General features: G+C 36.4%; 2 protein-coding genes across 4 annotated transcripts in view; one reads left to right on the top strand and one right to left on the bottom strand.

Annotated features, from left to right (window-relative positions):
• LOC106877166 (uncharacterized) overlaps positions 1-4,162 on the bottom strand; it is a 25,841-nt gene extending 21,679 nt beyond the window's left edge. The window contains exon 1 of the mRNA XM_089359331.1: positions 4,041-4,162. The gene's annotated coding sequence lies outside the window, so the exon portion shown is untranslated. The remainder of the gene's footprint in view (positions 1-4,040) is intronic.
• LOC106877158 (dimethyladenosine transferase 2, mitochondrial) lies at positions 2,335-20,926 on the top strand. 3 transcript variants are annotated; one of them, XM_089359334.1, is made up of 10 exons: positions 2,335-2,408; positions 5,924-5,992; positions 8,140-8,231; positions 8,530-8,677; positions 9,910-10,058; positions 12,288-12,383; positions 13,726-13,779; positions 16,220-16,386; positions 18,962-19,064; positions 19,694-20,926. In XM_089359334.1, the coding sequence occupies exons 2-10, from the start codon at positions 5,944-5,946 to the stop codon at positions 19,790-19,792; spliced, it is 957 nt and encodes a 318-aa protein (XP_089215460.1). In that variant the 5' UTR covers positions 2,335-2,408; positions 5,924-5,943; the 3' UTR covers positions 19,793-20,926. The 3 variants fall into 3 exon arrangements, with proteins under 3 accessions (XP_089215460.1, XP_014781456.1, XP_014781457.1); XM_014925970.3 differs by lacking the exon at positions 2,335-2,408 and adding an exon at positions 4,621-5,157; XM_014925971.3 differs by lacking the exons at positions 2,335-2,408; positions 18,962-19,064 and adding an exon at positions 4,649-5,157.
• Positions 20,927-24,587: the final 3,661 nt, after the last annotated feature.

Consider the following 24,587-nt stretch of genomic DNA (forward strand, 5'->3'; position numbering starts at 1 on the left):
AGATAACAAAAAAATCACAAGCCAAGCTTAATAACAGATGATCTGTGTGGCCACTTGATTACCTAGGACATTAGCAAGGCAACAGCACTGCCCCATAATTAAACAGTCCTTCAATATGGGTCTTACTAGAGTTTTGCAGAGAGCAGACAACAGGAAAAGCACTAGACTAAAATCCTACCTCAAATCAATTCCTGCCCAAGGAAAGACACTAGATGGTATTCAGAGATCATAGTTCTGACCTAGGGTTAAACAACATTAGAATAAATAAACCCAATTTCTTCATTTATTTTCTAATTAAATTAAGATAAAAATCATATCAACTAAATTTCTGAGTATGAAACTGAACCTCTAGATAATTGTTAACAGGAGCCTCTAGATAATTGTTAACAGGAGCCTCTAGATAATTGTTAACAGGAGCCTCTAGATAATTGTTAACAGGAGCCTCTAGATAATTGTTCAAGCTGCTAAAAATAGTACCCAACAAGCTTACAGAAAGGCAAGCTGGATGCGACCTTGGATTTCCTGCACACATAGTCAAGTGAATGCTGCAATACCTTTGATCGTTGGTCTGTTCGACCAAGGTTAACTATTTCAAGATAAAAAGAACGTTCCTATCCATTTTTGTGTGCCTTTCCCTCCCACTTGTGACATACTTCCGTTATTCTATTCTTTAAATGATGATTATAACAGACATATATGAATATATGTATCCGCATAAATTCAAATTGGCATAACCTGTTTCCTCTTGAGTGACTGCAAAATGGATATCTTAAAATAACATTTGCAGATGGCGTTGATTACGAATATATCGGAATTTTATGCGAAACAAAAAAAAAAAAAAAATGGAACGTATGAGGAAACAAAGTCAAGGTGCATAAATTATCCAGCCCCCTACTCAATTTAAAAAAAAAAAAAAATATATATATGAAATTCCAACATATTTGTAATCTACCCCATCTGAATTGTATTAAGAAAATTTTGTTTAAAAATGTCGTTTTTAGAACGTTTTGAAAAAACAAATCAAGGACTGTGAATTATCCGAAACTTCTCTCCAGCTCTCCGGAAAACAAAACAAACTTCGCAACAAATTCCGGTATAATCCTTCCTAACCTACACCTAAAACATATCCTTTGAAAATCTCATTAGAAAATGTGCATTTTTCAAAAAGTTACTAAAAAAAACAAAGTCAAGCGGCACACATCTGTAGTTGTCCCCAAATTTTACTGGAAATGGGGTGCAGTTAAAACCGAAAATTAAACTAATTTTCAAAACAACACGTCTTTCGTTGCTAGACAAAACCTACAGGAGCGAAGGTAATGATTTTATAACCTTAAACAGACAGTTTCACCTAGTTTTAGTGTTATAACAGTTAATCCCTTTTAATTTATCCGACGGAATGTATGAATAAAATAAGGAGTTTAAATTCTTTTTCCACGTGGTATGAAATGAACAGTTGTTGTTTTTTTTAAACTTCTCTTTGTCCAAATTTTCATAAAGTATGATAAACTGTGACATCTAACAAAACGAACGATTAGATCGACCCCGGTACTTGAATGTTACTTTATTTTGCAGACCCTGGAGGACGAAACTAAAGTTTGAAATTCAAAAGACAAAGAGCAAAAATAATGATTATTTCTAGCATGGACACCACAGGTCCTGAAATGTGAGGCAGCGGCTTTGTCGGTGACATCGATTCCAGTGTTTGACAGATACTATGTTCTGTTGACCCCCGAAAGAATGAAAGTCAAGTTGACCTCGATGGGAGCTGAATTCAGAGAACGTTAAGAACAGGAATATGGTGGTGGTGGTAGTAGTAGTAGTAGTAGTAGCAATCCATTGTCATAGGCACAAAGCCTGAAATCTTTGGGGAGGGGGGACCAGTCGATTACATCGACCTCAGTGTTTCACTGGTACTTAATTCATCGACCCCCGAAAGGACGAGAGGCAAAGTCGACCTCGGCAGAATTTGAACTAAGAACGTAGAGGCAGACGAAATACCGCTAAGCATTTCGCCCAAATAATAATAATAATAATAATAATAATCATAGTTTCTAATCTTGACACAAGGCCAGCAATTTCGGAAGAGGAGGTAAGTCACATCGACCTCAGTTTTTAATTGGTACCTATTTCATCGACCCTCGAAAGGATGAAAGGTGAAGTCGACCTACGTGGAATATGAACTCAGAACGTAAAGACGGACGAAATGCCGCTAAGCATTTTGTTCGGCATGCGAACGATTCTGCCAGCTCGAATAATAATGATACTTTCTACTATAGGCACAGTGCCTGAGATGTTGGGAGAAGCGGCTAATCGATAACATCATCTCCCGTACTGATTGGTACTATATTTTATCGGCCCCCGAAAAGATGAAAGGGAAAGTTGACCTCAGCAGCTTTTGAAATCAGAAGGTAAAGATCCGGAACCGGAACACAATAATAATTGTTTACATGTGGTGCCCTCTGTTAATTGTTTATTTTTTACTAATAACAATCAATCTATTTCATTGGCCAAAAGGACCAAGTATGTTAGGAACAATAAAGGCATGAATTTTTTTAAAATGTGGAGTATTTACATCGGGTGAAACGGAGATCAACATTAACAATAAAGATATTGGTAACAATGCAGGACAAGGACCCTCAAGTTGTTACGGGTGATTCAGTACACCCCCACTACCAATCTAGCCAAGCCCCTTCTCGTAGTTCTTGCCGCCAACTTAACACCCTCATAAGAGTAGGTCCAATTAGCCACACCAATTTCGTCGCATTTCATAATTACTGCAATTGCTAAAGGGCGATGCCTTCCTCTCCCACCATCATTTTCCTCTTGCAGTTACGAGTTGGAAGAAGTTTGATGATAGATTGCCCCGAGAGGCAAAGCAGTCCCTCAAACCATTCAACCGTGTCCACCACAAATCTTCCACTCGACAGAGGGAGACTACCCTATCTTCACTGCTAAAAGACACTAGGTCGATATTCACCATAGACTTGACTGGCAGTCGGATCTGTTCCGCATGATATCAATAATACTAACATTACCCAAGAGTAGTAATAATGACGAACTTTATAAATAAAAGAAGGGTAATAATACACAACATCGCGTTCCACTGTTCTGCAAAACTGAACGAGAAAAAGTGCTGAATCGTGCACACCCTATCTTTATTATAAACAATATATATATACATGTATATATATAAATATGCGTAATTGTAATTAAGAAGGGAGAGTAACTGTTCGTTTTTTTTTTTTGTTTTTAATTGGAGTACACTTAGTTAATGCTTGTTAAGTAGTGGATGAATTATATTAGCAGGTTTTCGAATTAGGATTTGATCAAAGTATAAACGCAAAATATACTGGATTTGTTAAATGTATGAAGAAAACAGCAAAACAATTAAGGTTGGATTTATAAAAAAAAAAGCCAAATGTTGGGAGCGCCATCTGTAGAGGAAAACCAGGTTGACAAGACATGAGTGTAATTATAATATTGTAAACAATAATAAACGATTCTGATTCATTCAAGCATTTCTTAATGATAAAAGTTAAATTACTAAGTTTAAAAAGTAACACATATTCTATGTATATAATATGTATTAACAGAGAAAACAGGAAAATAAAACAAGTGGGTTTTTTTTTTTGAGATATTATATCAAGCTCTTCATGAAAGTGACTTTGTATATTTCTAATTAACTATTTTGTTAGGAAGGGGTTTATTATATTTTGAGAAGAGGAAATAAACATCTCTTTAAATGCATCTAAGACAGTTTGAGACGGGGTTTAAAGTAAGGAAGAGCTGCCATTGTAAACAGCCAAATGTGTCATCAGATATAAATGAAGGGGCATAGGGGAAACAACAGTGTCAACAGGATAACAAATATGGATACAGTTAAAGCAGTGAGATGTTAATAAAAAATAGAGATACACCCATGCCGGCGAAAGCATTTAATCGATTGTTATTGCAAACAAACAGAAATGATGTGAAGAATATGGCAGCCTTTTTGGTTGAGGCAGAGGGTAAAGAATAATGTTGAGTATAGAAATAATTACCCCGAATCGGATCTTCGAAGTTATGTCGATGAAATTAATGACAATTGCGTTACTGAAACATTATAAACAAAGACGAATAGCAATTTTTCTGACACGCCATTATAATTCCGGTGAATCGTAGTATCGTCCTGTCACGTGAGGGTTTGTGACGATAACGATTACAAATTACGGAATGCCAAAAGCGACACCATATATATATATATATATATTTTTTCATATCTATATGTATTTAAAAGCAGCAGAAATATAACAAAAGACTGTTACTCGGAGTTTCACGTTCCCGTTCATCGGACAGTTTTGTTAGAAATGGGAAAGGAATGACAATCTATGTGTGTATATATATATATATATATATATATATATATATATATATATATATATATATATATATATATATATATATATATATATATAGAGGATCTTTTGGGTTTGACTGACAACACTTGTTTTCTTAACGAAACAATTTCAAACTTGGGATACTGGTTCAATACTACTAAACTCTTTTCGCAAATCGACAAATGCAAAGTTCTGCTTAAAATATTTATAGTACGAATGATGTTCCATAGTTGTCTTTTCCAGTACCCCTTCCCCTCTTTTTCTCTGACTTCATTCGAAGACAAATTTCAATCCCGAAAGGTTTTATTTACACACGTTTTTAGTGATGGAAAATGTCGATCAAGCCAATTTAAGAAATGACTGTACAACGTAACGCTTATTTCAGTTTGGTACTTTCCTTTTCTTTCTAATCTGACATTATTAACAATAAAAGTAAATCTAATAATTACTATTGTTGTTTATAAAATACCCCCCCCCCCACGAACTGAGATGTTTTGAAGAAAACCAACAAAGAAAGTTGGATTTATTCGTTAAAGCATCATGTATCATTCCCAGAGGTGGGCGAATTGTTGGAGTGCATCTGGACACTCTTTGAAAAAATTGGACTTTTATTATAGAGTAAGAAACTTCTTGCAGTGTAGTTACCACTTAACTAATGTCAAGTTGGTCAGGTCATCAAGTGAAAAGAACAACAGTCATGGAGAAACGTTGTACCAAAAGCATGCTGGTCTGAAACTGAAAAGAACATCCCCAGCTTATATCTTTAATGAGGATGTTGCTGGTAGGTTGGAATCATTTTCATCTTTCACTAGTAATTATCCTCCGATCTTCGAACATGGTTACACACATGCAATCAAATGTTTTCGCCCATGAGTAAATAATTGTGCCATTGTTTTTAAATGTCATAAAATCAAACTATTTCAGACCGTAAAACAAAAAATATCAGAATAACAATGTAATGCAAGCATGAACGTCATTAAATTTTCAGATATTTAATTCCATTTTTTGGTAATTTATCAGATTAACACCCGCACGATTTTCGTTAGAGTTTGGGTTTACGGTTAGGGTTTGGGTTAGGGAATTCCGTCCCTAACCCTAAAACTAACCCTAACCCTAACACCCTAGTGAAGATCGTGCGGGTGTTGATCTGAAAAATTACCCATTTTTTTTTTCTTTTTGAGTAGGGGATCGTTTGATCTCAAAGTAGATAGGCTATAAACAATAGCGTGTAAATACTGGGTTAAAAAACCCTTTGGATGGAAAAAGGCGAAGGCTGTCCTGGGACTCTAACCCACATTTACCGTAAACACGACAAACGTTCTATCATTAAGTATAAAATATAGGTATGCTCACAGAAATTACCGAGAAGTATGTTTACAGAAATCGACTCAAAAGGAAAGAATACCAAAATATTGAATGTCAAAAATAAATATTCAACAAAGTATTATTTGATCCACCAGAATTTTGTATATACGACGTAAAAAAAAGGCCCCTGCTTATAACTAAGTTTTTGTTTTTGTTATTTGAAATACTATTGATACTTTCAGATAAAATTGCTTTGAAAATTATGGAATCACGAAAAGTCAAAGATAACCCTATTATTGAATATAATCCCGGTAAGTAGTTTATTGTTAAAGAGTTTATATGCAACTATTTATTCTTTTGCACAGGAGCCCAGGTGGGGAGTAAAGGTAGACACAAGGTCTGATAGGGTTAAGTATATGAATGAAGTGTTAATATAACAGGAGTGGCTGTGTGGTAAGTAGCTTGCTTACCAAACACATGGTTCCGGGTTCAGTACTACTGCATGGCACTTTGGGCAAGTGTCTTCTGCTATAGCCTCAGGCTGACCATAGCCTTGTGAGTGGATTTGGTAGACAAAAACTGAAAAAGCCCGTCGTATATATAAATATATATATATATGTGTGATATGTTTGTTTGTTCCCCCAACATCGCTTGGCAACCGATGCTGGTGTGTGTGCCATCGTCATCATCATCATCATCATTGTTCTGATGTCTACTTATCTATGCTAGCATGGATCAGATGGAGATTATTGAGGTACGTGTTCTACATCTGGATGTCCTTCATGTTGCCAACCCATATCTGTTTCCCAGCAGACACATACATACATACATACATACATACATATATATATATATATATATATATACACGACAGGCTGCTTTCAGTTTCTGTCTACCAAATCCACTCACAAGGCTTTGGTCAGCCCAAGATGCCATGCAGTGGGAATGAACCTGGAACCATGTGGTTGGTAAGCTAGCTCCTTACCACAAAGCCACTCCTGCGCCTATGTACAATAAAATTAAACATTTTAATCAGTAATTCCACTGGATAATTGTCTCTTCTCTTCATAAACATTTGTTAACTTAAGAATAAGTCGAACATCCTGTTCCTTTCTAAAAACAAGTCTCTCATCTCTCTAACCTGCTACTAACTAGTTGCATACTGCCTCTGTCTCTCCAAATTATCTGTCCCTCTTCTGTTACCCTTACTGTGCCTCACTACCCAGAGTATCAACCGTTCTCTTTCTATCAACATTTTACCTTCAGATATCGACTGATTTCAAGTCTTAGCACAAGGCCAGCAATTTCGGTGGGAGGGGATAAATCGATTACATTGACTCCAGTGTTCAACTGGTATTTATTTTGTCGACCCTGAAAGGATGAAAGGCAAAGTCCATCTTGGCGGATTTTGAACTCAGGACATAAAGTCAGATGAAATGCTGCTAAGCACTTTTCCCTGCGTAGTGTCAGCTCACCACCTTAAGTTTACTTTCAGACGTTAACTTACAAGTGTCCAATGTATATACTGCATTAATCTGACTAGTTTTGGAGGTGGTCTGCGAAGTCATGGTTACTTCCCTTTATTTCTGATTCCGACAAAGTATGAAAAGAAGATCTTATTGGTGGAAGTGGTGATGATGGTGGTTGCTAGCTTTTGTTATTGTTGCTTAGCCCTAGGTCAGCCTAGATTGAGAAAACCTATGACCTGAGGCGTTCTAACCATGACGATCCTATACTTTTAAGGGTTTCTAGGACGATATAAACTATTGTGTCCTTTGAATGATAGCATAGAAATTTTGTCATTGGCTTACATCCATAGCAACAGTACGAAGATCGAATTCCAGCAGGATTATGTTATGGGGAGGAAGGACTGGATGTAATGGTCAGTGTATGGCTGGGGTGTTAGTGGCTACAATGAGAGGAGAGATGAGTAGGATGCAAATGCCAGCTTCAAGGAGCAGAGGCTATTATCACAACATTAGAAAAAGCAGAGAGGTGGGGACAACACACACACACACACACACACCTATGGGCCAGAAGCTGGTGTGTGGCTGGGACTGACTTTATGCCTATCAGAATGGTGACCCTTTTCAGGATATTTGTGTGTCCCAGATGTGGAATTTGATAATCTGCCTAAGACTTCTAGATAATCTTCAAACTTATTTTTTCGGGATAAGTTTAGTAAAATGTTGCCCAATAATTCCCATTGAATAACAACATTTACCACGTTTACTCATGTATGAGTTGAGCTTGTATATAAACTGCATTCGTATACAAGTCACACCTGTGCATAGGTCACACCTCAGTCTTTTTTCACTTAAAATCAAGTTAAAAATAGGGCAACTTATACCCAAGTAAATTTGATATATGAAGGTAAAGTACTCATCTTTTTTTTTTTTGTTGTTGTATGGATAACAATTTCATTCTAATACTATATTATATATAACCTTTTCTTTAGGGCCGTGTTTGCTTACAAAGAAATTATTTGAAAATGGTGCCAAATCTGTGATAGGAATTGAAGCAAAATTAGATTTCCAACCATATTTACAAGTGAGTTATACCCCTATCGTTTTTGTAGTTATTGCTGCATATTACATTTGACCTGCTTTCAGTACCTAGATGGAACCATTTTATTTCTATTACTGAGACTTTTGAGAAAAATATATCACAACAAAGGAGTCTCTATAAATCTGTTTAAACCTGCTAGAAAAAGTAGTCAAATAGCACAGATGTCTCTTCAAACAGGAAGGACATGAAGAATATTGTCCAAAATATACAAAAAAAACCCAAAAAACCTATTGATGTATAAATCATCCAACATATATTTGAATTCTGTTCTTTATTTTAGAGTACCAAACGTTTATTCAGAAGCAAATTTAGTTTCCACCTCTGGGATCCTTATGTGAATGTTCTATTTGATTCCAAGAAAATGTCAAATTTACATACTAAGGAAAAAGTGAGTTTTAAAGGAATAAAGCAGAAAGCTTGGTGTGAAGGTAATGTTATTTCCTTTAATATATATTGCTTTTTAAGGTGGCGAGCTGGCAGAAATGTTAGCACGCCAGGCGAAATAGCGGTATTTCGTCTGTCTTTATGTTCTAAGTTCAAATTATGGTGAGGTCAACTTTGCATTTCATCCTTCCTGGGTCAATAAATTAAGTACCAGTTGCATACTGGAACTAAATGTTATTAGGAATTGTATTAAAAAATTGTTGAAATATTTTATGTATTGTAGAAGTATAAACAATTTATTGCAGATAAACTTTAACAACAAAAACCTTATATGAACCCCTGAGGGTCGTATGGACCCCAGTTAAGGACCACTGGGTTAGATCCTTTTGTTATTTTATAAGTTATAAGGTGAACTGGTAATAACAGTGCAGTGTTAAATTAGATACCTTATGTAGTTTCATTGTTTCTAAATCTGGAATTAAAATTCTGACAGTGTTGACATAAACTTTCACAACTTTCTCCTCTGTTGTCAATAAAGTATCAATAATTATAATGAGGAGGAGGATGATGCTGATTGATTAATTTATTGTGTTACTGTCATCATTGTCTTCATCACTATCATCTTTGTTCTTATTGTCATTCATCATCATCATCATCATCATCATCGTTTAACGTCCGCTTTCCATGCTAGCATGGGTTGGACGATTTGACTGAGGACTGGTGAAACCGGATGGCAACACCAGGCTCCAGTCTGATTTGGCAGAGTTTCTACAGCTGGATGCCCTTCCTAACGCCAACCACTCAGAGAGTGTAGTGGGTGCTTTTACGTGTCACCCGCACGAAAACGGCCACGCTCGAAATGGTGTCTTTTATGTGCCACCCGCACAAGCCAGTCCAGGGGCACTGGCAACGATCTCGCTCGAAAATCCTACAGGAGCCAGTCAGGCGGTACTGGCAACGGCCACGCTCAAAATGGTGCATCTCATGTGCCACCCGCGCAAGAACCAGTCCAGGGGCACTGGCAACGATCTTACTTGGCTTGCCGGGTCTTCTCACGCACAGCCCATTTCCAAAGGTCTCGGTCCGTAGTCATCGCCTCGGTGAGGCCCAATGTACGAAGGTCTTGTCTCACCACCTCAGCCCAGGTCTTCCTGGGCCTACCTCTTCCACGGGTTCCCTCAACTGTTAGGGTGTGGCACTTTGAAGTAAATCTAAAAATCTGAAAAAATAAACAGCATGAAAGTAATTGAATGTTTTTTTTTCTCTCTCTTTTTAGAACCTTACGCCAGTATATTTGGAATATTGACTCCCAGTAAAGCAAGATATTTTATAAGTTTAATGATTAACTGTCTTGGTACGAAAGAAAGAATCTATAGTTTGGGACGCCCAGAACTATTTCTTTTGGTCCCTGCCCGTAATTACAAAGTAAGTGAGTTCAAATCAGTGTCATCATTTTAATGTTATGTGAACTCTTCTCCTTAATCTGGGAATTAGGATCAGTCCCACAGTTTATATTTTGAAGATTACTATATTTGATGGCATATAACAAATTTTTTTCTAAAAAAAAAAAGTCATTCTAGGCCCTACATGCAAAGCTGGGCCTATATTATGTGCTTTCGTTTATTAAAAACACTTTTTTTCTGAATATGCACTGTTGAAATTGGGTGTGCATCTAGTATGTTCATGCATCTTTCATGCTATCAAATATGATATACTTTAAGATTGAGCAGTTGCAAAAATATGATAATTGAAATTATATAGGATGTCAATCAGACAGTTAATGTTGGCTGTGGTTGATATATACATGTATGTGCAGACCTGAACAAAAGTTTCTTATTTCTTTACTGTCCACAAGGGGCTACACACAGAGGGGACAAACAAGGACAGACAAACGGATTAAGTCGATTATATCGACCCCAGTGCGTAACTGGTACTTATTTAATCGACCCCGAAAGGATAAAAGGCAAAGTCGACCTCAGCAGAATTTGAACTCAGAACGTAGCGGCAGACGAAATACCGCAGAGCATTTCGCCCGGCGTGCTAACGATTCTGCCAACTTGCCGCCTTCATCTGAACAAAAGTTTCTGAGGAAGACTGGCAGTTGCTCATGGCCGATGTATGCAAGTTACTCCTCTCCACATCACAGATGTTTATCCAAGTAAAAGGTTTTATCAGCTTGGACTGATTCAACTTGGCATCCAGTTTGATGCAACACTCACATGTTCGTCGGTCAGAATGATGAGGATGACTGATGACTTGTGCGGTGACTTTGTTTAAAGGGTAAAAGAGTTGTGCTCTACCAACCGCACTCTCTTGTCCACGACCATCTTCAGTCCTGTGGCAGACCAAGTCAAGATGACTGGGGATGGACGTGGATGCAGCAGATGACCAAGATATCCTATTTGTCTCATCTTGCTGCAGCTACCTTCTTCTCCATAGAACCATGAAAGTTTTTATTCTGCTGAGTCCGTCGGATCCAGAGCCAAGTTCTAACAAACGAAGAGTTACGTCCCTTTAGGTACCCTTCCCCGGTTTAGTCCACCAATTGAAGCAGTTTCCCAGGTAGTGATCATTGTTGCAAGCGTATAGCTACTTGGAATCACAGGTGAGAGCTATACGCCAGTTGGAGACCAAAGCAGATGAACCACTATAACCCTGAGAGAATGAAAGGCCAAGTTGACGTCTGTGGGATTTGAGCTGTGAGTGCAGAGACTAAGAACAAATACTGCAAACCATTTGATCCAATATTCTAATGACTCCGTTATTTTACTACTTTAATAAAAATTACAATAGGATTAATGTAGGTTCTGCCTTGAACCTATATGCTAATGAAGCCAAAGCTTATTTGGATTTTCCAGGTGTTTAGGCTGTGAGTACAAAGACTTCCCTCCTAAGCGGAAATGCTAGTTATCACAGGATTAATTCACCCATAATTGCCACTGGCATTCATTTTCATCGGGGTGAAGCAATTTGAAATTAATTGCCTTACTCAAGGACACAACACACTGCATGGTGTGAGTATTGAACTCACAACCTAACAGTCACGAACTCAACACTCTAACCACTTAGTTACTTAATCCAGGTTGAGGAAATGAAAACATAAAAAAGGGGGAACAAGAAAATTATATTTCTGGACAACTAGATTAATCATTGAATTGAAATGAAGAAAGAAGTTAAAGAAACAGTTACAGACGTAATGAATTCTGAATCATTTGATTCTGATAAAGTATTTGGATATTTTGTCATTTCTTTGTAAAAAGATGTGATTTAATTAGTCATGATCCTGGATATATATATGCTTTACTTGTTACCAACATTATACAAGAACTTTCTTACATCTTTTATAACATGTGAATTTTTGTGCAACGATTAGTGTTTTGTTATGGCTTAATTGTTTTATCAAATTTTTATCGAAATGCATTGCCAGTTTTTCACTTAATTTCGAAAATATCAAAGAATTTAGTAAAATGATTTTATTATTAAATTTGGAACGTAAATTAATATGAAGTATTAATAGAAGGTTTTAATTTAGATCACTTTAAACAAGAAGTTTATATGAGAGAACCAAGGGTGGTCACAGGTGGGTTGGTAACAAAAGGATTAAGTATTCTTTAATTTCTTTTCAATGTTTTTTTTTCCTTGTTTTCCTTTCAGTCGCTGAACATGAAGTTTCCCAATACAAATTACCTTTTCTACAGAAAAACAAGTTCTGTTTTAAATTTATTTTTTGACATTGAATTGCTGATGGAGGTAAGATAAATATTAGTGATAATTCATAACACTATTGATCATATTCATGATTTGTCATTTAAGTTGTTTGTTTTTGTTTGGTTATTGTTGTTGTTGAGCCCCTGGGTAAGCCATGATTGAGAAGACCTATGATCGAAAAGGTGATACAGCTATGGCCATCTTGTTTGCTTTCTTTCAGTGGCATGAACCTTCTATTCTTACTGGGCACTGCATAAGTTTGTTTGGAGATAAACTAAAGAATACCTAACCGTTTTGATGCCAATCTGCCTGTGACCACCCCTGGAATCTATCATATGCACTTCTTGTTTAAAGTGATTTAAATTAAAACCTTCCATCAATACTTCATAATAATTTATATTCACCATGTAAAAAGCACCCATGCTGGTACCATGTACAAGGCACTTGTGCTGGCACCACTTAAAAAACACTTGTGTTGGCATCATGTGGAAAGTACCCATGCAGGCACCACATAAAAAGCACCTGTGCAGGCACCACTTAAAATGCACCCAGTATACTCTGCAAAGTGGTTGGCATTAGGAAGGGCATCCAACTCTAGAAACCATGCCTTGACAGACAGTTGAAGCCTGATGCAGCTCTCTGGCTTACTAGCTCCTGTCAAACCATTCAAACTATGACAGCATGGATGAAAGACATTAAATGATGTTGATGATGGCAGCAGCACCACTGCCACCATCATCGTAGAGTGTGATTTTGTTGACTAATTCCAGTTAGCTGTTTTCATTTCCCCCATATTCGTATATTGTATGATTTTTCTGCTATTTGCTATTTCAATTATATTATCAACACCATCACTTGGACATTAGCCCCACTGAATTCCTTCATAGTATCTCTGTAGGGATTATCTCATAGTAAAGTACAAACTACACCACACTACGATTCTGTTGCACCCCATTTTACTGGACTTAGCGGAATGGATTTCTCTGCTGCTCATAACTGGAACAACTAACTTGTTTACTTTCAGTTTGTGTCTCTAAGAGTGTGTTGCCAACTCCTGTTAAACCGAGAGTGTAGTGGGTGATTTTTACATGCCACTGACATGGGAGCCAGTCAGGGGACACTGGCAACAGCAATAAAAATATAGTTTCCTCAGATCAGTTAACTGCCATCACATAAATAGGCAATTGGATGGTCGACTACCATCATATATATAGATATTTTGGAACAGTTTTTAATGAAATCATTAGCATTAATATAGAAGAAATCTTTATGTCAAACCATGCTACATTTAAAATTGTTGATAAACAGACTAATTAATCTGCAACACAGACCTCTAAAATGGTGATATAAATTTAAAAGATTTTTCTGAAAAATTTGTTTTCAGTTAAAAGTTTCTGATGTGTTTCCACATTTTGCTGTCCCCAGAAAGTTCCAAGTTGTAAGTATCCACCATATCATTTATTCTTTAATTCTGAAACTAGAATACCTGCATTTATGTGTGTGTGTGTGTTGTGAGAGAGAGAGTGTGTGTGTGTTGTGAGAGAGAGAGTGTGTGTGTTTTGGTGAACTTAGACATGGAATAAACAAGTGGAATGCTTTCATTGTTAGTTCTCTTGATTAAGGCATGAATATCATAACCTCCTCCCTTTGTTAAATCTCAAGTTTCTTATCTATATAAGATTTAATTATTAATTTTCATTATAGTAACATGGTTTCAAATATGGGGGATGAGCGTTGTTGATGAGATGAAACCCATCCTTCAACTGGTACAGAAGAATGAAAGGTGAAGTTGGCCTTGGTGGAATTTAAACTCAAGGTGTAAAGATACGCAACTGAACACCACAAGGCATTTTGTCTGCCACTCTACTGGTTCTATCAATCTGCTACCCTTATGTTAGAATTAATTATTACCAATTAGAAGTATTGTTCATAATGGATAAAGAAATTTGAGGGTTAAAAGTCCTAGTGAGAGAGAGAGAGAGAGAGAGAGCATGAGATAAACAATTACATTTAAAATTTAAAATCCAATGGGCTTTAGTGTGGTTAAAGTCCTACACTCTCTATGAATTCAGGTGTACTTCAAGGCTCAGTTACTTTTCCCCTCATTAACCCTTTCGTTACTGTATTTATTTTGAGATGCTCTGTGTTTCTTTCAATTACTTTAAATATAACAAAGAATTTAGTAAAATAACTTAGTTATCATTTAGCTAGTGTTAGGAACATAAATTGTGACTTAGGTTTGGTGGAAGATTTTAATTCAAAACTTATGAAAGTATGACATTTGTACTCAGAGCCAGAGCCGGTTTCAGCCGGGTTGGTAACGAAAGGGTTAAATGAATGAACTTGCTGTCATAGTCCACACACTCATACAGCTTCAACAGCTTTTGCCCAGCCTGTATGTTTCCATAAACAAACAAATTAAAACATCCAGCAAGAAATTTAATTTCGTACAACCAAACACCAAACACTGCACATTTCAAGGAAACATTCCCAAAACAACTAAACTGATCACACTAGCATTTACAAATTCTAAACTTTAATGTCACTCTTTTTAAAATGTTAAACATTATAGTCCTAGGTGACATTTACTGACTTCTGCACATATTTTACTTAACAATAATTACATCACAAAGGCTGCATTTCTTTTCAATATTAGAAAATATCTTCTCCTCAAACTCTTATCACATCTATATTAAAAAACCAGATGCAGACCATGGCTTTGTGGTAAAAAGCTGGCTTTTACAACTATGTAGTTTTGGGCTCAATCCCTCTGTATGGCACCTTGGACAAGTATCTTCTACTATAGCCTTCGGTCAACCAATGCCTTGTGATCGAATTTGGTAGAAGGAAACTGAAAGAATTCTGTTCTGTGTATATATTTTTAATTTTGTGTGTTTGTGTTGATAACTAAGAAAATGTACAAGCCTGTATTTTATATTCTTATGGTTTAATATTTAATGTATATATATCAAAAGGATGTGTTATAATACTATTCCACATATACAAAACAGCCATACCAACAATCCAACATACCTCCATCATCAGCTACCCCAACCCAGTTCACTCTGTAAAGTGTTGGCATTAGAAAGGGCAACCAGCTGTAGAAACCATGCCAAAACAGGCAGTGGAGCTTGGTGCAGTCATCTGGCTAGCGCCTGTCAAGCCATACAACCCATGCCAGCATGGAAGATGGATGTTAAATGATGATGATATGTGTATGTGTGTGCGCACGTGTGTGTATGTATGTGTGTGCATGTCTGTTTGTGTGTACACTTGTCTTGACATAACCTGTTAGTTGTAAATGAGCATCACTGTCGTACAAGCAGTGTTGTTCATTTCCAGTCTTCTGTGAAAAACATGTCTTGCCATGGGGAAATATTATTTTGCTTGGAAAGAGATGAGGCATTGGTGATAGGAAGGGCAATCAGCTGTAGAAAGTCTGCCTCAACAAATTCCACTTGACCCATGAAAGCATGGAAAAGTGAACTTTAACACGTTAACCACCATAGTCTGTTCATGGACCTTACTGGTGATACCATGTGTTCCCATTTACACTGTATACTGTTTAATTACAGGGAATTGTAATTTTTTTTGCATTTTCACAATATTTCATAATTAAACTTTAATATTTAGCACTCATGTTATTTCAAATATTCTCAAAACCATATCAAAGATACAGAATGAAATCTTTTTCAAATTATGAAAATATCCCACTGGTGGTGCATATGGCAGTTGTGTGAAGTTTGCGATGAACCACTCGACAATGATGTTGATGATGATGATTATAAACAGGATTTCTATGTCATTTTTTGTTTCATCTATTATTGCTTTCAGTAATTAAGCCTTTTTCTTCTTTTCTTTTTTTTTCTTTTGGTTAGCCATCAAATTCATTTGTATCTGTGAATAAAGATTCAATATATTTTATTAAAATCGTCCCTAAACAAATAAGAGATGCAATATCTGATTCTGAAGCTTACGCAAAGTTTCTCACCTTTTTGAACCAAGTTCTTCAGAAGCGATCCAGTCGGTTGATACCCAAAATGGAGTGAGTGAATTTGATTTTATCTCTTTATCATAATTTTGTGTGTTTGTGTTGATAACTAATAAAATGTACAAGCCTGTATTTCATATTCTTATGATTTAATATTTAATGTATGACATCTGTAAATTACAAGTTTATAATTTCTATTCTTCATATTACAGGTACAGGTATGGCTGTATGTTTAAGAAGCTTGCTTCCTAACAATGCAGTCTGGGGTTTAATCCCACTGTGTAGCACCTTGGGCAAGTGTTTTCTATATAACCCTGACTGACCAATGCCTTGTAAGTGGATTTGTGCATATGTGTATTTCTATATGTATATATATATATATATATATATATATATATATATATATATATATATATATATATATATATATATATATATATATATATATATATATATATATATATCAACCCATGCTAGCATGGAAAGCAGACGTTAAACGACGATGATGATGATGGTGATACAACAGGCTTCTCTTGGTTTCTTTCTACCAAATTCACTCACAAGGCTTTGGTCGGCCTGGGGCTATAGTAGAAGACCCTTGCTCAAGGTGCCACACAGGGGGACCGAACCTGAAACCATGTGGTTGGGACGCAAGTTTCTTACCACACATGCATCTATAATATAAAAAAAAGAAAAAATTTCACATTTCATTTAAAGTATGATATGTTAGATGTAAAAGATAAATTAATATACTTTGTTAACCTAATTTATTTGTCAGTTATTGATATTTTGTATATGTTTTGTATAGTTCTTTTATTGTAGGTTTGTTAGTTTTTTTTCTCTTTTACTGCTAGCTGTGTGTTGACAGCTTTTATTTTACAGCCTTTCATTTCCATGTTTCTATCGCTTCCAGCTTCATTGTTTTGTGCTGTTATCTCTTTATTTGTTTGATTTTATGTTTTCGTTTGTCATATTTGCTTCACACTCTAACACACTTACCCCTCCACCCATCTTCTCTATTCCTCTATCCTATTTATTTCTTTCTCTCTCTCTCTCTCTCTCTCTCTCATATTCACCTTGTACCTTGACCTCACATCTCTCCCTTCCTCTCTCAGCTGGAGTATATTCACGTCTTCTGCAAGATGCATTGTTCTGTCCTTCTATCATATTTTCTCTTCCATCAATCCAGTGGAAGGGAATCTTGCCTTGCAAGTACTTGGTAACCTCACCAGTGCTGGTACCATGAAAAAAAATCACCCAGTCCACTCTGTGATGTGGTTGGCATTAGGTAGAGCATCCAGTTGTAGAAACCATGGCAAAACAGACTTTGGAACTTCGTGCAATCTTCCGGTTTCTTGGTTCCTGTTGAACCATCCGACTTATGCCAACATGGAAAAGGGGATGTTAAGTAAAGATGAGGATGATGATGATGATGATGATACTGTTTTCATTATTCAATGAAGAAAGGAAGAGGTGCAACAAGAGGAGGAGGAGGGAAAGTGTCCTTGACCATAACAGTCTTTCTCAGACTGCAGAGGTTGGTTTAGTTGAAGTGTAGCTCGAAGTTCTGTTGTGAGGGTGCATAGCTAAGTGGTTAGGATATTCAGCTCGAGATTGTAAGTTTGTGAGTTCAATACCTGGCTGTGCGTTGTGTCCTTAGGCAAGACACTTTATTTTGTGTTTCTCCAATCCGCTCAGCAAAAGTGAATAGTACCTGTGTTTCAAAGGGCCATCCTTGTCACATTCTATATCACGCTGAGAACTACATTAAAGGTACACCTGGTGGTGGTGATGGCAGCAGCGAGGAGGAGGAGAGGATAATGATGATGATGATTATATTGATTAGCATTAGCAGAATTTATTTCCAGAGCAGTGAAATGCCACTGTGAATGGCACCCTACTTTTGGACAATATTTCCAGTATTAAGTTTAGTAATTTGGTGGAGGCATGTGGTCCCATAGCTAGGGGGTATGAGTTCAATTCCTGGAATGGAGGGTGCATTGTGTCCTTGAGCAAGACACTTCATTTAACTTTGCTGTTGTCTACTCCATTATAAATGAGTACCAGGTGGTTTGCTGGTGCAGCTTTCTCTCCCCACCTTCCAGCCATGACATCCTGGATGACTTATTGGAACCCAGAGAGATCTACTTGCAACTAAATAAGCACCTAAGAGATTTTTAATTTATAATATGTTGCCAAGTCATATTCAAACATGAGTGACAGCTGGCTGCAAAAAGCTTAATGACTTAACGATTTAACTAATTAGCTGCTTGACACCACTACACGTTGATGTTTAATTATGTTAGGTGCGAAATAAAAAAAAAACTATCTTTTTTTAAAAACAATATATATTGATAGGTGCAGGCACAGCTGTGTGGTAACAAGTTTGCTACCCAACCACATGGTTTTCGGTTCAATCCCACTGTGTGGCACCTTGGGCAAATGTCTGTCACATATTTTTGTATAAGATTTATCACTAGTTAGTCTAAAACAATTTTCACCATGTTTAGCTTATGTTTTCATTGACTTTGGTAACTGGTGTCATCTAATTTTAATATTTTGGGCAAATGGTAGTGATGGTAGTCATTGCTTAGTATTTTATTGTATAGTTCATCTTTTTTGTTTTTAGAAGCTGGTTGCCAGGATCTGGAGTTCATTTAATACGGATGGGATACACTATGATGCATTTGATAGGAGAAGTGTCTCCAGAGCAATACTTAGAACTTTACTTGGTATGTATTGTATTGTAGTTTCCGGCTCGGGATTTCGGGAATCACCACTAACACAGGCTTATGCTTATTGTCCGAACCCCATATACTGCTTTAATATTCCTTGCACTTTTGTTGTGTTGTTGCCTTTATTGAACTCATAAAGCAAAATATGCTCCTTTGTCACTACCATTATAGCTTTGAAAAAATAATTTAAAATCGAACTGCACTCTTCAGAACTTGCACTAAGAATAAATACATGGTAAAATTGCTACCTGCTTTTATAGTAAGTTGATGTAGGTAGTTTATCCCACCCACCTCCGACTTTTAGTTCATGCAAATGAAAAAAAAACACATTATTTATGGGATAATCCAATAGGTCAAATTCCTATCTGTTTTGGTTATATTGGTATACATTAAATAGATTTGCAATCTGACTTAAGTTTAATCCTAACTTCTAAGTATATTTCCTCTTTGCACGATTTTTGTTCTCTGTTATATACTTTATAGCAGACATGTGATGGTGATGGTGGCAGTGGCGATGGCTGCTCCTTTTTAGTTGCTGATTTAGGGGTAGAAACCCATTGCTTCTGGCATTTATCCAAAAGACATGCCGATATCTTAAGAAAAACATAATTTTGTTATATTTTCAGGAATTACAGAAGTGGCCAGAGTTTCCAGAATCAAGCCTGCAAGCAATTCTAGTACATGCAACTCCAGAGAAAGAAGCGGCAAATGAAGAGTCCGTTTGAACATAATATAATGACTGCCTTTACTATTGTGAAACTTCCCAGTATCAGCCTGGACATATGAACACATTGTTACAGTATGCCTGTCATGCTTCTTACTGTTTCCCCTTATATGACCTTCATTATAATTCTTATAAAACTTGAATCAAGCACAATGAAATTTGTTACAAAAGAAATATTGAAGTGGGTTTGTGGCTCAGATCTTCACATACATATGTGAAAATACGTACGTACGTGAAGACCTGTGCTACAAGCCCATTTCAGTATTTATGTATGTATGTACGTATGTACATGCATGCTTCTTTCAACACGTTTCCACCTACCAAATCCACTCACAAGGTTTTGGTTGGCCCAGGGCTATAGTAGAAATCACTTGCTCAAGGACTGAACCCAAGCCCACATGGGTTTGGAAGCAAGCTTCTTAATCACAAAATTCTTACCTGTGTCTTTCTATGTCCTGTGTGAACAGTATGTTTCACAGTTCAGAGGTTCAACATGTGAAGGTGTAGAATAAAAGTACCTTACTTGAAAGCTATTTAGCTGACTGGCATCAGGAAGAACCCCCTGGCTCTAGATTATTGCCTCAGAGAGTTTTCTCCTACTCATATCAGCATGGAAAAAAAAAAAAAAAACAATCATAACAATGATGATGAATATATTGAAGAATTTCAACTGTTCTTTGAGACTTATCAGTTGAAAAGTTTAGAGGATTATATTGTATAGTTCCCCAAATACATTTGATAAGAATGTTATGGATTTAAATCAATAAGTTATTTGCTGTTCTCATTACTTTTCTATACAAAAGGCTGTGATCCAATTCTCAACAGAGCATTTAGCATGGTTGTATTAATATTTGCAACATTTTAAGGTGGCGCGCTGGCAGAAACATTAGCATGCCGAGTGAAATGCTTAGCTGTATTTTGTCTGTCTTTGCGTTCTGAGGTCAACTTTGCCTTTCATCCTTTTGGGGTCGATAAATTAAGCACCAGTTGCGTACTGGGGTCGATCTAATCGACTTTCCCTCTCCCCCAAAATTTCGGGCCTTGTGCCTAGAGAAGAAAAGAATATTTGCAACATTTTATATTTGTTTTATTTTTTTATAACATGAATAAAAAGAATAAAAAAAGAAAAAGAAAATAGTCTTTATTTTGATTTGAAAAATATGACCAAAAGATGTAGTTATATTCTTTTTTTTTTTACTTGTTTCAGGCATTGGACTGTGGCCATGCTTGGGCACCCTCTTGAAGGGTTTAGTCAAAAGTACCATCTAACTGTTTGTAATGAGTCGGGCACATGACAAGCTACCAGCTGAGTCAGTGATGTGAATACCTTACTACAAAAGGAAATGTGGCCTCTGAAAAACCAGTGGTCAGACAAGGAGGTGGACAAATTCAGACCTGTGCTTATTCTCACGATGTGAAGGCCTTTTTTTTTTTTTTTAACAAGAAAGGAGGTAATGTGTCAGGGAGAAGTAAGGATGGTTTACATTGCTGCCCTGAAAAAAAAGTGATGTCTTGAAACACTGGTGAGGACATTTAAGTGAATCAGCCTTCAAAAGTTTCTTCCGAGGCTCTGGAATTATCCCATAAATTCTGGAAGATAACACTTTGAATCTACTACCAAATATGGAGCAGCTGGTAATTGCCATTTGTGAGACAAAATCATGGAAAGACTCGAGTGTTGACAGTTCCTTCATACAAAGAACTCTTTCTCCAGGCAATGGGGAGATTGTATGTTGTTCATGAATGAAATGCAATGCTGCATGGTACTGAGATGTTGGACACTGAATGGGGGAGAAAAGCAACATGCATTGTCTGCACACATAGACGTGGTGCAGATGAGCTGAGAGATAAAGTAGGTACAGGAACCAGTGGCTGTGTGCAAGAATCAACACTTGGATGGATAGGGAAGTGCTAGGATAGCTAAGTGGAAGTAAAATATGGAAGAGGAATATGTGGGCAGAATGGTAAAAGCTGACCTCATAAAAGAGATATAAGTGGCAACACTATTGAAAAGGATTTGTCCAATTCATGCAAGCATGGAAAAGCTAACCTAAAAATGATGATGATACTATTGTCACTCTTGTCTCATTTGACCATATTTTTGTCTCTCTTCTCCCTCACACTCCTACTGATTATCTCACTCTACTAAATTGCCATACATTGCAGAAAAATGTGTTACCGGCCATCTGCAATGCATGGATTAATTATCCTGTTCACGCTAGTGTATTAGCATTATCACATGTTTGAGAATAAAAAAAAACTTATTTCTGTATCTCTTTATATCTATATATATATATATATTATAGGTGCAGGAGTGGCCGACTAGAGCCTTGTGAGTAGATTTGGTAGACGGAAACTGAAAAGAAGCCTGTCATATATATATATATGTATGTGTGTTTGTCCCCCCACCATCACTTGACAACCGATGCTGGTGTGTTTACATCCCCGTAACTTAGCGGTTCGGCAAAAGAGACTGAAAGAATAAGTCCGGGGGTCGATTTGTTCGACTAAAGGCGGTGCTCCAGCATGGCCGCAGTCAAATGACTGAAACAAGTAAAAGAGTATATATATATTGTTGAAAGATTTAAAAGGCCAAACAATGCAAATAAATTTTTAAATGAGGTAGCGTAAACTAAAAGTAAGTTACCTGGTAATCTTTGGTCGTATATGTATCCAATATTTTGGGACATACAAGTCCCTTCTTCAGGGTTTGGATACATATATGACCAAAGATTACCAGGTAACTTACTTTTAGTTTACGCTACCTCATCTTAAAATCTATTTGCATTGTCTGGTCTTTTAAATCTTTCAACGTTATATTCCATATACAATGCTTCAAGCAAACTACAAAATCTTTATATATATATATATATATATATATATATATATTTACACATGCAGGAGCCCATTTCTATGATTAAATGATACACACAGACACACACACACACATATATATATATATATATATATATAGACAAGAATACACATACGCAATTTGTTTTTAATGTAAAATAAGTATGTATAAATATTGGAGAAAAAAAATGAAGTTTTTTTCATGTGTGAGACAGCTGTGTAGTTAAGACATCCACTTAAATAACAAGATCTGATTCCAGGTTCAATGACACTGCAATTGCTTTCAAGTATACATATGAGTGGATGAATATTTTGTTTTTGGAATTTGTTAGATGAAAGCAGTGTTTCCTCATTCTTCTTCATCATCATCGTTTAATGTCCGCTTTCCATGCTGGCATGGGTTGGACGATTTGACTGAGGACTGGCAAGCCAGCAGCTGCACCAGACTCCAATCTGATCTGGCAAGGTTTCTACAGCTGGATGCCCTTCCTAATGCCAACCACTCCAAGAGTGTAGTGGGTGCTTTCCAGTCAGGTGGAACTGTAATTGACCACACTCGAATGGTGCTTTTTATGTGCCACCGGCACGGAAGCCAGCCAGGACAATGTTTTGAAAATATTCATAGACATGGACATAAACAGGAGTTTGTCATGTCAAGGCACACTACTGCACAATTTTTGTTTGGAAGATGATAAAAGTGTGTGAATTTGGGTAGTGGGTTTAACCAGTTTTAAAATAATTTTATAGCATAAAAGTGGCCGAACATTGTGAAGGATTTAAAAGCATGACAAAATCAGTGTTGTCTCTGTTCACTCAACAACTTTGTACTTAGTACATATCTGTTATCAGAAATAACATTTGTTGCTTTTAGCATGTCTGTAAAGAGAAAAAGAACATTACCGACAATTGAACAGGAAAATGAAATTTTATAGCACACAGATCAAAGTGAAAAGGCATCAAAAATTGTAGAAGAGTACATTTTATTGATTGAATAACATAAAAATTCTGTAGACATGCTTTTTGTGCTTTATTTTAATGTGATTATGTTCAGTATGGCTTCTTTCCTTTTATGATCAGATCAATTATTGAAACAATCAGTTATTCAAACAAAATGCTCCCTGCCTTCTCATTCAGATAATTGAGGTCTTAATTGTACAAGAGAATGAAATCAAGTGAGATGATCGGATTCTCAGATCTGCAACATCTGACTGTCTAACTGACAGGCCCCAAACGGCGGGCATTCAGATACACTATGCAATCTTGAAATTCTCCAAAAACAGAGATTTATTCAATCTATTGCACAAGATTAAGTACCACCATGTATTTGTGATCATAAATTGTACCAACAAGAAACTAGTTAAAAACATGGGTGCAGGCAAAGAACATGGCTTCATATTGCTTCCCCACGCCTACCCCTACCTACATTTTTGGGAGATACCTCTAGAATCCTAAAAGGTGTTTCTGGAGATATGATTTTTCATGTAGTGCTGTGTCTTTGCAGATACAACTTTTAGAGTAGCAACACTCACTACTGAGTAAATGGTCTACTATGTGTGTGTTGTGTGTATTATACACACAACACACATGCATACATCTCTAATTAGGAGGGATCTTTAAAATCTAGGAAATTAATACAGTAGCACTTCACGTGAGAATTTGGTTAACAAGGTATTCTAAAGGAATACCAACAATATTTCTCATCCATCAACCAATCAATAAAACAAATGATGCAATCTTAACGAGTTAATTCATGATATTAAACACTTTGTAAATACAATGTAATGAATGTAAGAACAAGATGTTGCACATTTATCACAGAGTAAAATATAATAATAATTGAACATAGATGGAGTTGATTATTCAATTATGTTACAAATGTTTCCATAGAATGGTTATTTATTTGCTTATCAATATACTACAAAACAAAATAACCAGACCACTTC

This window comes from Octopus bimaculoides, chromosome 11 (genome assembly GCF_046866305.1).
Source record: "Octopus bimaculoides isolate indiv1 chromosome 11, ASM4686630v1, whole genome shotgun sequence".
Lineage (NCBI taxonomy): Eukaryota > Metazoa > Mollusca > Cephalopoda > Octopoda > Octopodidae > Octopus > Octopus bimaculoides.

Excerpts from the sequence above, each read along its gene's own strand:
- LOC106877158 (XM_014925970.3), top strand. The coding sequence starts at position 4,917 with ATGTATCATTCCCAGAGGTGGGCGAATTGTTGGAGTGCATCTGGACAC. Across the intron at positions 10,059-12,287 it reads TCCCTGCCCGTAATTACAAA|TCGCTGAACATGAAGTTTCC; the intron begins GTAAGTGAGTTC and ends TTTTCCTTTCAG. Across the intron at positions 12,384-13,725 it reads ACATTGAATTGCTGATGGAG|TTAAAAGTTTCTGATGTGTT; the intron begins GTAAGATAAATA and ends ATTTGTTTTCAG.